At 36.4% G+C, this 14,275-nt stretch overlaps 1 protein-coding gene across 1 annotated transcript in view; it reads right to left on the bottom strand.

Moving 5' to 3' along the window:
- The window catches only part of Galk (N-acetylgalactosamine kinase), a 68,630-nt gene extending 67,957 nt beyond the window's left edge, over window positions 1-673 (bottom strand). Inside the window, exon 1 of the mRNA XM_089103529.1 lies at window positions 552-673. Within this exon, the coding sequence (XP_088959655.1) occupies window positions 552-673 (122 nt within the window). The remainder of the gene's footprint in view (window positions 1-551) is intronic.
- Between the last annotated feature and the right edge of the window lie 13,602 nt (window positions 674-14,275).

Below are 14,275 nucleotides of genomic sequence, written 5' to 3'. Positions count from 1 at the left end.
GCTTTAGATGGGTACATGAAACTTGATGAATTTTATATATCTTGAGTCAGCATAAAAAGCCAATTCATTTGATGTATCTTTTGTTATAAAAGTTCTATTTTTTAGAGTTTATGTTACTATTTGGCCCAAGTTGCTCCTTACTTACAGTTGTTACCACAAACTATTTGATTAACTAATCAGGCTTGGAATCCACTTAACCTAGGATATCTTTATCTGTCCAAGCCTTTGGAGGTTCCCAGCAACATTTGAGAACCCACCCTCACTGAACATAGTTTGAGAATGAGCTAGGCCTATGCCATCCTGTGGTTCAATGCATAGGCTACTGAGTAACAGCATATATGACTCAGTATGAGAGTATATTAAATAGATTATTCTTCTGCTCTGCCATTTACAAAACAATTTTATGTCTTGGATCTTTTCTTCTGGAAATTCACCATTAGATACCAGAAAAGCCAAAATAATATTGTTTTTACTAGGCTATTGATATTTGGTGAGATGCCTAGCATCTCAACTTCTGTGGCTTTAATTTTGAAACTTAATGACAAAATCACCTTCCGAGCACTTTACAAATAAAATTTGGAGAATGATTGAATTCTTCAACAAATTTATTGGTAATGTGGAGCATGGTATTGTTTTTTTTCTCTTCCTTCTCTTTTGAGTTGACCTGAACCATGTTTTCAACTTTTGAAGTTTCATATTCCTCACACTTTGAAGATGACTCTTTCGAATTTTCGACAAATGTCTAGGTGTCTCAGGCCACGTCTCGTAAAAAGCCAAGATTACGCTTGGAACACGGAAACTAGCGAATACGTTTCAAGGTTAACCATCTAGGTTGCCTTTACTCTGTACCTGGACTTAGCCCTCTTCAAAATTTCTGCAGAAATGTAGCTATGTTTTTCCACGTTACTCGACCTGTTCGAAAATTAAGGCAGAAATGTGATTTACAGTTCCACTTTCCATGACTTGTCTGGATTCACTTCGTAAAAAAGCCAAAAGCATTTTTAAGCCCCAGAAATACAAGTTTAAAGTTATTGCTGTCGATCTCCATCCACGAAAACACATGGAAAGCGATTCCGGAGCTACTTTCCAAGTCACAAAAACTGCCCTTAGATGACCTCTGCATATGTTTTTTTTCTGAGCAGAACACAGAAAAGCAGTTTCAAAAAGATGAAATCGAGCTAATAAATAGTGGAAATCTTAACAATATTGTATTTTAATTAGCTTTAATGTCGTTGGATTGATTTTAGTATTTTTTTTTTTTTAAGAATAGCAGTTACAGTATTGAATTACATTGCATGCGGCAATTTATAAATTATGTTCAAATTTTAGGATGCAACAGACTCTGATTCTTATTTTTTTTTTTTAATAACTTAAACTTCAAAGACATTTGTCAATTTAAAAAATTTACTTAAGGGCCTGATTGTACAAAACTTGGAACTCAGATTTTGCTGTTAATTTGGAGTCGTGCGGAACTTTTAAATTTAGAAACCATCGTTGTAATTTCACGGGTTTTGTCTAATGTTTCCTCTGCATTTATATGTTCTAGGATAATTTAGCGTTACGCTGGAAGAGCTGGGACATTTTGCAGAATTTGAATCCAGATTCTATATATATATATATATATATATATATATATATATATATATATATATATATATATATATATATATATATATATATATATATATATATATATATATATATATATATATATATATATATATATATATATATATATATATATATATATATACATATATACATATATATATATATATATATATATATATATATATATATATATATATATATATATATATATATATATATATATATATATATATATATATATATATATATATATATATATATATATATATATATATATATATATATATATATATATATATATATATATATATATATATATATATATATATATATATATATATATATATATATATATATATATATATATATATATATATATATATATATATATATATATATATATATATATATATATATATATATATATATATATATATATGTAATATTAATATGTAATATGAATATTAATATGTCAAAAATATTCAACTTATAGTGTAAATTAACCATAAGTCACAAAACATTACTTATATTCCAAGGGGTATCACTAGTTTACTAGTAAACATATTTGTGGCATTCTGTGACCTTGTTTTTCAGCTTTTCAAGATGCTTGGGAAAATATTGGATCTATCACGGGCAAACCAATAGTTCGGTGATGAAAAACCTTTTATCCTCTCATCCCCTCTCTAAATATAAAACTAAGGAAAGGGAACTTGGCCTATCCTCCTCCAAAATTCCAACTTTGTCCCTCAAGATTCTCCTGAGATATTACCGACACGGTACTTTGAAAGCCTGGGTACTCGTAATGTTTACAATTTACCTTATTATTTCACTTGAAAAAAAAATTCCACATGTAATCGCTGCACAAAATCATTAAAACAGCCCGGAGACAAATCACAAAATTTGTTGTTCTCTCATTCCATCGCAATACTCCCTGAAAGTTGCAAATTATTTCTCCAAGCATTTCTCAGAATACTGCAGTTACATTATTTTGATATTTTGAGTTCACATGGTATTTCTCTGTATACTTAGAAACTTTGTTGCGATCCTTTTCTTACTTAGACAGGAGCTCATTGCGCAAAGCGTTTCAAAGAATTGGAAACAAGAAAATTTAGTGCTTTATTTGCTTTATCTCTTCATGTCTAAATTCTAGATTTATTCGACCTCCCCAACACTGCTTGAAAATATGGTTTCGATCCCCAGGTCATTATTAAGAAATTTTAGATATTTTATTTCGATAAGCTTGATTATCTTGCCTCTTAGCCATAACTAAATTCCAAGTCCCATTGAGGATTTTAATGCAAATATTTTTTTAGGTAGAACAGATACAATTATTTTTACTTCTACTGTAAGACCTCTCCTCAAGACAGAATTCCGAGGCCCTCCCCCTCCCCTCCTAAAAAACCTCTTTAAAGTTTAAAACCAATCCCACTTGTTGTTTCTAAAGGATTGCAGATAAACTATTTTGATAACATGGATTCACCCAATTTCTTTTGATTTACTTTACTGAGTGTAGGTTGGATCAAATTCTGCACAAATTCTACAGCGACTTACACTGCGATAGCCTTTAGATTGATATCAGATAAAAGAAAAACCGCCATTCCCCTCACCCCTTTTACCTAAATAAAAAATACAATGGCCTCTTCTCCCTATCCGAAATATCCCACAAAATTGATCTTCAATACTTTTCCTCAGATATTCTAGATCCGCTATTTTGATAACTTCTTAGCCGTGAATAAATTCTAAGTTCCATAGGGTCCAAAGTGAAAATTTGTGCAGGTAGATCACAAGAAAATGATTTACAGCCTCCCATAACAAAATTTAAAGATCTCTTGTTCCCTCTCCAAACACTGCCTGAAAGTTTCATCATCATCTACAAAGCTACTCCCAAGATACAGTTTAGAGTTTCCGTTTCTTTTGAAAAGAGTGACTCTCTACTTATAATTTTTTTTTGCTGCGAACTGTCTCATCCAAGATTTTCTTGCATGTCAGGACAAGGACCCACACCTTCCTCTAACCTTCGTTTTTTATATATTTAAGTTTAATATTCGCATAAAGATGCTGCTACCACTAATTTTACCAATACTACTACTGCTAATACTACTACTATTACTGCGATGTTAAAAAAACAGCCGTTTGGGAATCTTCCACTTTTCCGAACCTATAACTTGACGAAAGTCGAACCTCTGTAGAAACTCACGCTTTGACTAAAGTATATTCTGTAGCCGAATTCTTCAGCTCGCTGCTTATAGTAAATACTTTAGTCCAAGTCGGAGTCACGCTCCGGCTATGACGATGCAAAACTTTGCTTGATCAAGTATATTTACAAAATCAAAAAATACAACAAAATTTTAAAACAGATCAGTGAACACTCAAGGCAACAAGAGGAACCGTCGTGGTTTCATCTTCGCAAAGTCGCCAACAAGCTGGTCGAAATCCAAGTTTTTAACTAAATCCTTCTCTGCAAAGATCAAAAGCAGGTGACTAAGACGATCGTCTCCTGTGGTCGAGCGCAGATAGTTTTTCACTATTTCCAGCCCAGAAAACAAGCCTACATTGCTGGCTGTCGTGACAGGAAGTGTTGCAGCAACATGAAGAACTTTGATAATTTCTGAATAGGCCACTGGAAGTGTCTCGATTTATCAATGACGTTCATGAAGTTCTTCGGCTTTGCCTCCCCCTCGAGCAAAAACCGCTTGGCAATATCAGCTTGGGCCTCAAGAAGAATCTGGTCAATGTCCATTTCAGAATAAAGTTCAGAGAATTGCTTGAGGAGCCCTGCATCCATGAACTTGGTAAAGCTGGGGTCCAGAGCTTCGAGTGTACTGAACACTGGAAAGTTGTCTGTAAACCGTCTGTTGAATTCCGCAATCAGACGATGTACAGTCTCCAGGTATTCTCTTTTCAGTTCTTCCGCTAGAGTTGGAGCTCTATTGTCGGATTCAACAAAGTTTTTTCCTAACGTCGAAGTGGTCATGAATTCTTTCAGGTGTTTGATAATTTTTTGGGCTCTTCTAGGTCGTCCCTTCTGACCCGCAGAGGAGGATCCGGTCGCGGGTCCATTCACGTACGGTACTTCAATTTCAAGACCTTCACCAAACTCTTTTGCCTTCTCCAAAAGTGATGCAAATGAAGTGTCAGAGCGCAGTTCAGCTATTTCCTTCCTTGTTGCTTGAATCAAGGTGCGGGACCTATATATTATCAGATCAACTGCCTAAAGCTGCTCAGAAAGGGAGTTTGTCGTCCTCAGAATTGCTTCCAGATATATCAACTGGAAGATAACTGTGAAAGATTCCATTTTTCTCTGGAGCCCAGCTGCTTGTGCTCGAGCTTCACTATCAGCTCCCTCACTGACTGCAGACACTACAGCCAGAACACATTCATATCAGAGTCTTATCTTCGATATTGATCGATACCAGTATGACCATCTTGTCGCAGCACTCCTTTCTAATTCCAGGACTGGCAGTTGAGTAGCCTTTTGGGACTCAATAAAAAGCTGATGTCTGGTGTTGATGTTGGAAATGAACGTTTACAGATTTTGTACTAACGAAAAAAATGAGCCAACACTCCTGACACCTTCAACGCAGTTTGCAATGACCAAATTTAGTCTATACGCATGGCAATGAATGTATATTGCTTTTGGCGCTTTCGCTCTCAGTCGTACTTAAACACCAGAGAAGGGCCCGCTCATTACGCTTGCTCCGTTGTAGCACTGAGCAACACAATAGTTTCAGTCGAGGCCAAGTTTCACCCCTGTGTCGTAAATGAAGCTAGCTAAACTGTTAGCATCCAGGCTTTTCCTATGGTAGTATCCTATTGGTCTTTCTCGTACTTTTCGCTCGTCGAAGTACCACAGAGGAATGGTGAGCTGTTCTTTTTTCGAATTATGTTTTGTCTCGTCGGCAAGAACAGCAGAGTAATTGGCACGCTTAACTTCTTGCACAATTGTAAACCAAATCCTAGATCTGACAACTGAATTTAGATCGTTCTGGTATTCGTGGGACGTATAGTGGCTGTGTCGTCTTTGTAGCTTGTTGAAAGGCGTTGGAGAATACTCGGTGAGAAGATTGCAAGTTTCGACGAAATTTCCTTTGTTTGCCGAAGATTCAGTCTCATCGTGGCCGCGAAAGGCTGTACCCAGTCACCCAAGTAGGGCCGTTACTTTCAGTAAAGCCTTTACGTGTTACCTGTTCTCATTCATCTCCTTATTCCTGTCTTTTGACAAAACAGATGCAATGGGTTGCATCTCCTTGGCTGGTATAGCTTTGAACTTCGTCCACGAAACTGCACTGTCCCTGTGGCGGTCGCTTTTCGCATCCTCTTCTAGAAAGCTTGAGATGTCCTTCCCTCTTCTAACGCCGGTCTCGATGAAAGGCCTCGCCTTGTATCTCTGTCCGCGAAGGGTTGACGTGCCGCCAAAGTGTCTGCAGCAGAAACAGAAAACCGAATTTTCCTTAATTGAGTACTCAAGCCAAGGATGCTTTCCATAATACGAAATATTAAATGACCATCTTAGCTTGCCGTTTGCTGAAACCTGTACAGGGTACCTTAGCAGCTGTGGTTGACATGAATGGTCGTGAGAGGATGAAGAAATATCAGTAGGACCACTTGAACGATGGTGCTCTTCATCTCGAGTCGTATCTCGTCCAGATTGTGCCTCTTGAGCAGTGACAGGCCCAGTGTCTCTTTGAGTCGTCTCGTTTTCTTCTAGCTCAGTCTGACCGACCCCTACGTCGTTCGAAGGATCCGAAGCGATGGGAATGGAGCGTTCAGGTGCTGGTTCAGGCACCTGAAAGATATACCCAAAGGTCAAAAGCCACTATTGTACTTTGAAGCACTATTGAACTCATTTTCAATATCTAAACAGTTGCTTTTTTTAGTATGTTAAGTCCAAACTGGGTAGCAGTTTCTGCCTTCGGCACAGCAGTTCGGGAAAAATAGTGCTAGAACTCCTCCATGGTGTGACAGTTTACTAAAGTATATCGAACTTCGGAAAAAAACAGGAAATTTCAGCAAAGCCAAAGAGGGCGTTTTTCGGAGGATTATGCATGCGTTGATCCTTATCTACCCGTAAAGACAATAATAGAAACTTTGGGCTTAATGCAATAGCAACCCAAATCACAAAAAGCCTTTGCAGTAGTCCTTGAATGAATGATTCGGGTGTCATGACAGATCGCAAATAAGCTAAAGGCACGTTCGATTTGCTGTAGTTTCAGTTACGCCCTTCTCCGTTGTGGGCTTATTTGCATTTTTTCTGCGACGTTCTCCCATTTAGCCTGAAGAACTACTGATAATGTGACCGCCAAACAGGTTCATAATTTTGGACCGAATGGCGAAACGTGAAGCGTGACTATAGCAAATCGATTGGGGATTAATATCACCAGTCGGAATTGTATAAAATCGAATAATGTAAACAAGGAATAACTGTGTGGTCAAATCAATAAAAAAAAAGAAAGAAAAGAAAAGACTTTACAATCTTTATCTTATTCTTCATAGTCCAAGTATTTTAGTTACCAACAACACCAAAACCACTGCAAGAAAGGGTTTTTACATCAATAAAAAAAAGAACAAAAAGGAAACCAAAAATCTTTGGCTTATGCCCCTCAACCCATGTAGCATTGTTATTCATAAAGTTAACAGTGCTTTGCAGAAGAAAAAAGAACAAAACAAAATAATATAGAGGTAATCTTAATCAAACAGTTCGTGGTAACGAACTGTAAGTAAGGAGCGACCCGGCTCAATGGTAACCGAAACTCTAGAAAACGGGTTTTTGATACCAATAAATACATTAAAAGAATCAGATTTCAATGCTGATTTCAAATATATAACTTTCATCAAGTTTAGTGCTACCATTTAAAAGTTACGCGCCTGAAAAAATTTGGCTGATTTTCAAAAAAAAAGGGGGAAAAACCCCCTAAAAGTTATAGAACCTTAATGAAAATCACACCATCATATTCAGCGTATTAGAGAACACTACTGTAGAAGTTTCATGCTCCTATCTACAAAAATGTGGAATTTTGCATTTTTTGCCAGAAGACAGATCACAGATGCGTGCTTATTTATTTTTTTTTTCCAAGGGGTGATCGTATCGACCCAGTGGTCCTAGAATATCGTAGGAAGGCTCATTCGAACGGAAATTGAAAGTTCTAGTGCCCTTTTTAAGTGACCAAAAAAGTGGAGGGCAACTAGGCCCCCTCCAGCGCTCATTTATTTCCCAAAGTCACCCGATCAAAATTTTGAGATAGGTATTTTGTCCAGCATGGTTGAAAATATGATAACTATGTCTTTTAGGATGACTTAAACCCCTGAAGTCCCCGGGGGGAGGGCTAAAAGTGTTGAACTTTACCCAATGTTAACATATAGTATTAGTTATTGGGAAGTATACAGAAGTTTTCAGGAGGGTTTTTTTTTGGTAGTGGGGGGGATGGGTGGGTGGGTCGGGTTTATGTTGGAGGATCTGTCCATGAAGGAAGGGGAATGAAATGGGGGAAGGAAAATTGCCATGAAGGGGGCGCCGGACTTGCCAGCATTATTTATTGGTTATTGGGAAGTATAAAGACATTTTCAGGAAAGATTTTTTTCTGGAGGGGGGGGGGGCTGGAGGAGGGGGTTACTCGGGAGAATCTTTCCGTGGAGGATGTTTCTTTGGGGTAAGGGACATTTCTATGAAGGGGTGCCGGGTTTCCAAGCATTATTTAAAAAAGATCAGAAATTAAGTAAAAAAAAACAAGTTTTTTCAACTCAAAGTAAGAAGCAACATTAGAACTTAAAACGAACAGAAATTCTTATGTATATGAGGGGGTTCTCCCCCAAGTCAATACCTCGCTCTTTATGCTGCAATTTTTTTTAGGGCTTTCAAAAGAACTATCTATTCTAATTAAACGGTCTTAGTGATTCAGGGGTTTTTGAATTACAAATTTTTTTAACTTTCAACGTAAAGAGCGTGGTATTGACTAAGGGGAGAACCCCCTGATATACGTAATAACATATACGTAATAAAAAAAGCAAGCGATACGGCTCAATAGTAATCGAAACTTTTAAAAACGGAATTTTGATGTCAATAAACGTATCAAAAGAATGGGTTTATAATGCTGATTCTAAATATATAAATTTTATTAAGTTTAGTACTACTCATCAAAGGCTGCGAGCATGAGAAAATTTACCAGATTTTTAAAGAGGGGGGAAACATCCCCTACAAGTGAAAGAATTTTAATGAAAATCACACTGTCAGATTCAGCGTATCAGAAAACCCTGTTACATAGGTTTCAAGCTCATATGTGCAGAAATCTGCAACTTTGTATTTTTTGCCAGAAGAAAAATATACGAATATAGAAGTTAGTTACGTAAGTTAATTTGTAAATTACGTCATAACCAAATTTAGAGACATCCATTTAGCAAAATAATATTAAAATTTTTATTCAAATTTTTTTTACTTATTCAATGACGGCGAGCCAAAATATAAGCTGCATTAACTAAAAAACTATCAGAAATTAAATAAAAAAAAACAAGTTTTTTAAACTGAAAGTAAGGAGCGACATTAAAACTTAAAACCACCAGAAATTATTCCGTATATGAACGGGGCTGTCCCCTCCACACCGCCTCGCTCTTTACGCTAAAGTTTGACTCTGTCTCACAACTTTATTTTTTAAAACAATAAAAAACTTTAGCGTAAAGAGCGAAGCGTTGAGGAGGGGACAGCCCCTTTCATATACGGAATAATTTCTGTTCGTTTTAAATTTTAATGTCGCTCCTTACTTTCAGTTTAAAGACTTGTTTTTTGTATTTAATTTATTGGAAACCAGGTCTACTGCATATCCAGTATTATTTTGTATTTATTATTTTTCAGTAAAAGGCTAGTTAATTTTAAAGATAACTATACTGCATTGGTTGAGGGGCTATAATATATCTTTTATTAAAGAAGAATTAAATGACAGAAAAAAAAGAAAGATCTAAGAAGAAAACTAGAAAGTAAAAGAGGCTACCTAACTTCTGAATTAGCTTTTTTAAAACATTAAAAAAGAATTAGCTTTTTTTAGCGCCATAGGGAGTTCCCAAAGGGACCAAGCTGGTCAACTGATAATTCCTTTGAGGTGATTTTTGGCGTTTTTCTAGCAGGTGTGCTGGAACATTTTGAGGGGCTGTCCTTTCCTGAACTTTAAGAAGAAAATTTACTCCGATTAATAAAAAAATTAAAAATAGGCTTTACGATGATATATGTTTCATTAAAACTGAACATCTCTATCTCCGGGACAAACCGCGAGAAGTTACATGGTTTTTCTACGACTACCGGGAAAGTAGGTGTCGGCTTTTAGTTTTGTGTCGATAATCCGAATCTCTTATCCAAGCTCTACAAGCCAGGGCAAGACTGCCCAATCAATTCTAAATAGTTTGGCCAGACAAACTAAAAATGTCTATAAGGGGCGAGATAGGGTGAACATTTAAGGTACCGCATCCCCTTAACACCGTATAAACTACCGAACGCGGTTCTGAATAGCAACTTTGGTCCACCAGATCCCTAAAAAAAAGAAACGACTTAATAAAACACAAATACTGTAGGTTACTTACTTGCTGAGCTGGTTCACTTGGCTATTGCTTCGTAATCCATTTGTTCAGAGAAACTTGATTTTCTGGTTTTTCTCCTTCTTCAATGCTGCCAATTTACGCTTTTGAGCTCCTGACAAACTCATGAATTCTCAATGGCTCTTCAGCTGCTGATAGTAGATAGTAAACTGGCGAACTGGGCAAATAATACATGGGTTATATATGGATGGCCTTACGGTTTTAAACAAATTCATTCATTTAAACTGATCTTTATAATTTCCCGAATTTCCTTTTTGCCGCTCCCGACAAAAATTCCGCTCCCGACAAAGATTCCGCTCCTGACAAAGATGCCGCTTCTAAAAAACAATTGTACCCTTCCATTCTACGTATAAGACATTATAGGATTACAATTTAACGGAATCAAAACCAAAATACTTGGCCGGCACGAAAACTTAAGCCTCCAAAAATAAGTAGAAAGTAAGTCGATTTAATATTTGGAAGTAGAATAGTCCAAAAAATAAGTATTCTACTACCAAAATAAGTAGAAGTGGAAACACTGCTCATGATAGCACATAAGAAAGATGTTGAATCAATAAAATCAGAAACTGATCTGTCACTTCAACCCTTGCACGACACAGTTGCACTATTAATCTCACTATTATCTAAGTTAATCTACATATAAATTTAGCAGTTTCAAAATTTTGACTAATTGCTAATTGTAATTTTGTTCCTGTATATTTTGTAAAAGAAAAAAAAGGCCTTTTTGGGGAGGAAGCTTGGGCCCCCCCAAAAAATTAGGGTGGGCAATGGCCCCCCTGCCCCCCCCCCCCCCAAATGGCACCCCTGTTTGTATATATCCTTATCAAAGTCTGGTACCTAGAGTTTTGGTTACTATTAGCAAGAGTCAATCTTTACTAACAGTCCGTTACCACTAACTGTTCAATTCTTTCTTAAAGAACTGAAATCAACGATTAAAACTTCAGGTAAAAAAAGGAAAAAAAAGAAAAAAGAAAAAAAAGACTAAAACTTCAGAGTAGTAAGTAGGGGACGAGGAGGACAACAGACCCTAGACATACGGAATAATTTCTGATACATTCTAAGTTTTAATGTCGCTCTTTACTTTCATTTGAAAATTCTAATTTTTTCAATCAATTCCTATTCGATGTCCCCTTATACCCCGCTTTTTAGCTTGAAGCTTTGCATCTCTCATAGGAAGCTAATGTCCCATTAAAGCCCACTTATTACCTTAAAGCTTTGCACCTCTCATAGGAAGAAAGTCTAAACCACTTTTTGAGGCCTTAGGTACCCCCCAAGCCATAAAATTATACTAACCAAAACTCTAATAGATTACGTGCAGAATCACGGTACTCTATAGCCGTCAGTTTTAATGGATATGAAACGCAAAAAAACAAGTTATTTCAACTGAAAGTAATGAGTAGGCTAACATTAAAACTTAAAACGAACAGAAATTATTCCGTAGATGATGCAGATCTTTCCCTCCCCATTACCTGGCTCTTCTGCTCAACTATTATATAACTTAAAAAAACTTATTTTAATTAATCGGCCGGTCCTGGTGTTTCACTAGTCATTCAATTGGGACAAAATTGGGACAAAAACACAGACAAAAACAGGACAATTTTCCCAACAATTAGGACAAAAAGTCTAAATTTAGCGTAAAGACAGCATATAGGGGGTTTTCAAGCATATGAGGGGAAACCCCTCTCATATGCTGAATAATTTCTGCTCGTTTTAAGTTTTAATATTGCTCCTAACGTTCAGTTGAAAGAATTTGTCTCTTTTTTATTTAATTTCTAATCGTTTTTCAAATAATGCCAAGAAATTCAGCTTCGCTCCGTGAGAAATTTTCTCCTCCCACATAAAATTCCCCAAAGTCAAGTTCCTCCCACGTAAATTAACCACCCTCAGGATTCTTCCCGGACAATTCCATCCTCACTAAAAATCCCCCAGGAAGAATTCTTGTGGAACCGATAACAAAAAATTGATCAAAATTGATCCAGGAAAAGCATGTCTAAGTTTCCTTAAAATACCAAGACTCCTGCATATCTTCATTTTAATAAAATCAATGTGACGTTTGAAAAATAGGTTTTCATCAACAAGAATGCCCAAAAAACGAACATATCGGTCTTTACACATATGAATTATTCCATTTGCCTGGTGAATCTCTGATAACTGGGGATAAACCTTAGAAATACGCGAAAAAATCCAAAAGCTGGACTTAAAATAAATTAGGGTAAGATAATTAGCATCAAGCCACAAAATCACCCTCTCAAACAAATTTTCAAACTCAATCGAAGCTCGGATTCGCAGTTTCCCAAAGTGCCAAGTGTGCTGTCATCAGAAAAGCAAACAAGGACATCAGAAGAAGGTGAACTATAGTTGCCACAATGGGCAAGGGAAGGTTTGGGATGACAAAGTCTACAGCAATTAATAAGTTTCTGCTTTTTTACAACATAATAAAGATCATTTACATAAATCAAAAATAGCACAGGCCCTAAAACTGGTCCCTGAGGGACACCGAAATTGACTAGCGAGGGTGACCGGACAAGTGGATCAATAAAAATTAACCTATCCTTCAAATAAGACTGGAACCAAAAAAAGAAAATACATTTCCCCTTATGCCAAAATGAGACATCTTTGATAGAAGAATTTCATGGGTTAAGGAATCGAAAGCCTTACGAATATCAAGGAATACAGCAGCCGATATCAATCCCGAAACCAACGCAGAATGAATAAAATTCAAAAGGGTCATACAGGCATGTTCAGCGGAGTGCTTCATTTGGAAACCAAATTGGAAATCACGAAGAAAATTTTGAGATTTTAAGGAGACGAGAAAGCATAGCCTTTTCAAATATTTCACTAAATACTGATAAAATTGAAATTGGTCGATAATTTGTCGGATCATTTCTTGGTCCACCTTTATACAAAAAAAAATAATCCGAGCACGCTTGAGAGCATCCGGAAAAACACCACATTCAAATGAAAGATTAACAAGTTTTGTTAGAGGCAATACAATTGTAGGAAGAGTAGATTTAACTACCTTAGTAGTGATAGAATCTGGCCCAGATGAGGACGAGTTTTTCAAGCTATTAACAATTTTAGTAATTTCACTTACTGTTACTGGCTCTAGAAACATAGATTTAACACAAGATGGCCCGAGGTAAGATCTATAGTCTGGCTTAGGCTGAGACAAAGTAACTGCAGAAGTAATATTCTTACCAATATTAGCGAAGAATGAGATGAATGCCTCTTGGACATTAAGCTCACCCTCCACAGCTCCATCACCAATGACCAGACTCATAGGTAAAGAGCTAGATTGAGAACCGGGTTTAAGTACAGAATTTATTACCTTCCAAATTTTTCGAATATCATTGCCACATGCAGCAAAATTATTTAGATAATACAGAGATTTGGCTTTCCTACACAAGGAATTATATATATTCCGGTATATCTTGAATTGACAAAGACGAATAGCACCTGCTGAAAGTGTAGCGCATTTATAAGCTCTCCAGAGATTATTTTTCCTTCTCCAGCTTTTGAGAAGTCCGGAGGTCATCCATGGGCTTATAGGAACAATTCTTTTAGACCTATGATTAGAAGTTGATACTTTACAAATTCTAAGAATAGCCTCTTTTATGGTTCCATAAAAGGACTCAAATAAACAAGAAAAATCCTTATCATTATCAAGCAAGCTCACCGAATTTTCCACTAATTTGGACCCAAAAAGAGATAACTCTTTCTTTCCAAACCTAACAGAATAGGAATCAAACACCTGAGCCCGGTTACTCTTCCCCTGTTTAAAGCTGAATCGAGAATATGTTGGAAAATGATTGGAGATACCACTAGCTAAAATTGGGTTTTCCTTCAAACTAAGCGCAGAGAAGATATTGTCAATCAAAGAAACTGTAACATTAGTTACTCGTGTGGGGATGGATGTAGATGGTAGAGTACCTGCGGCAAGCATGATTGAAAGAAAATCAACTGAAGCCGAAGAGTTCGAGTCCATCAAATTTATATTAAAGTCACCTATTATGATTAAATGATACGGACGTTTCAATATTATGTCAAGTATTTCCTCAAGATTCCGAAGAAACAATGGAACAGCACC

The sequence above is a fragment of the Artemia sp. Qi Xiang Cuo genome, chromosome 2 (assembly GCF_049724085.1).
Source record: "Artemia sp. Qi Xiang Cuo chromosome 2, ASM4972408v1, whole genome shotgun sequence".
In the NCBI taxonomy this organism is placed as follows: Eukaryota; Metazoa; Arthropoda; class Branchiopoda; order Anostraca; family Artemiidae; genus Artemia; species Artemia sp. Qi Xiang Cuo.
Note: the sequence above shows the minus strand (reverse complement) of the source record. Positions and strands in the feature narration are given on the sequence as shown.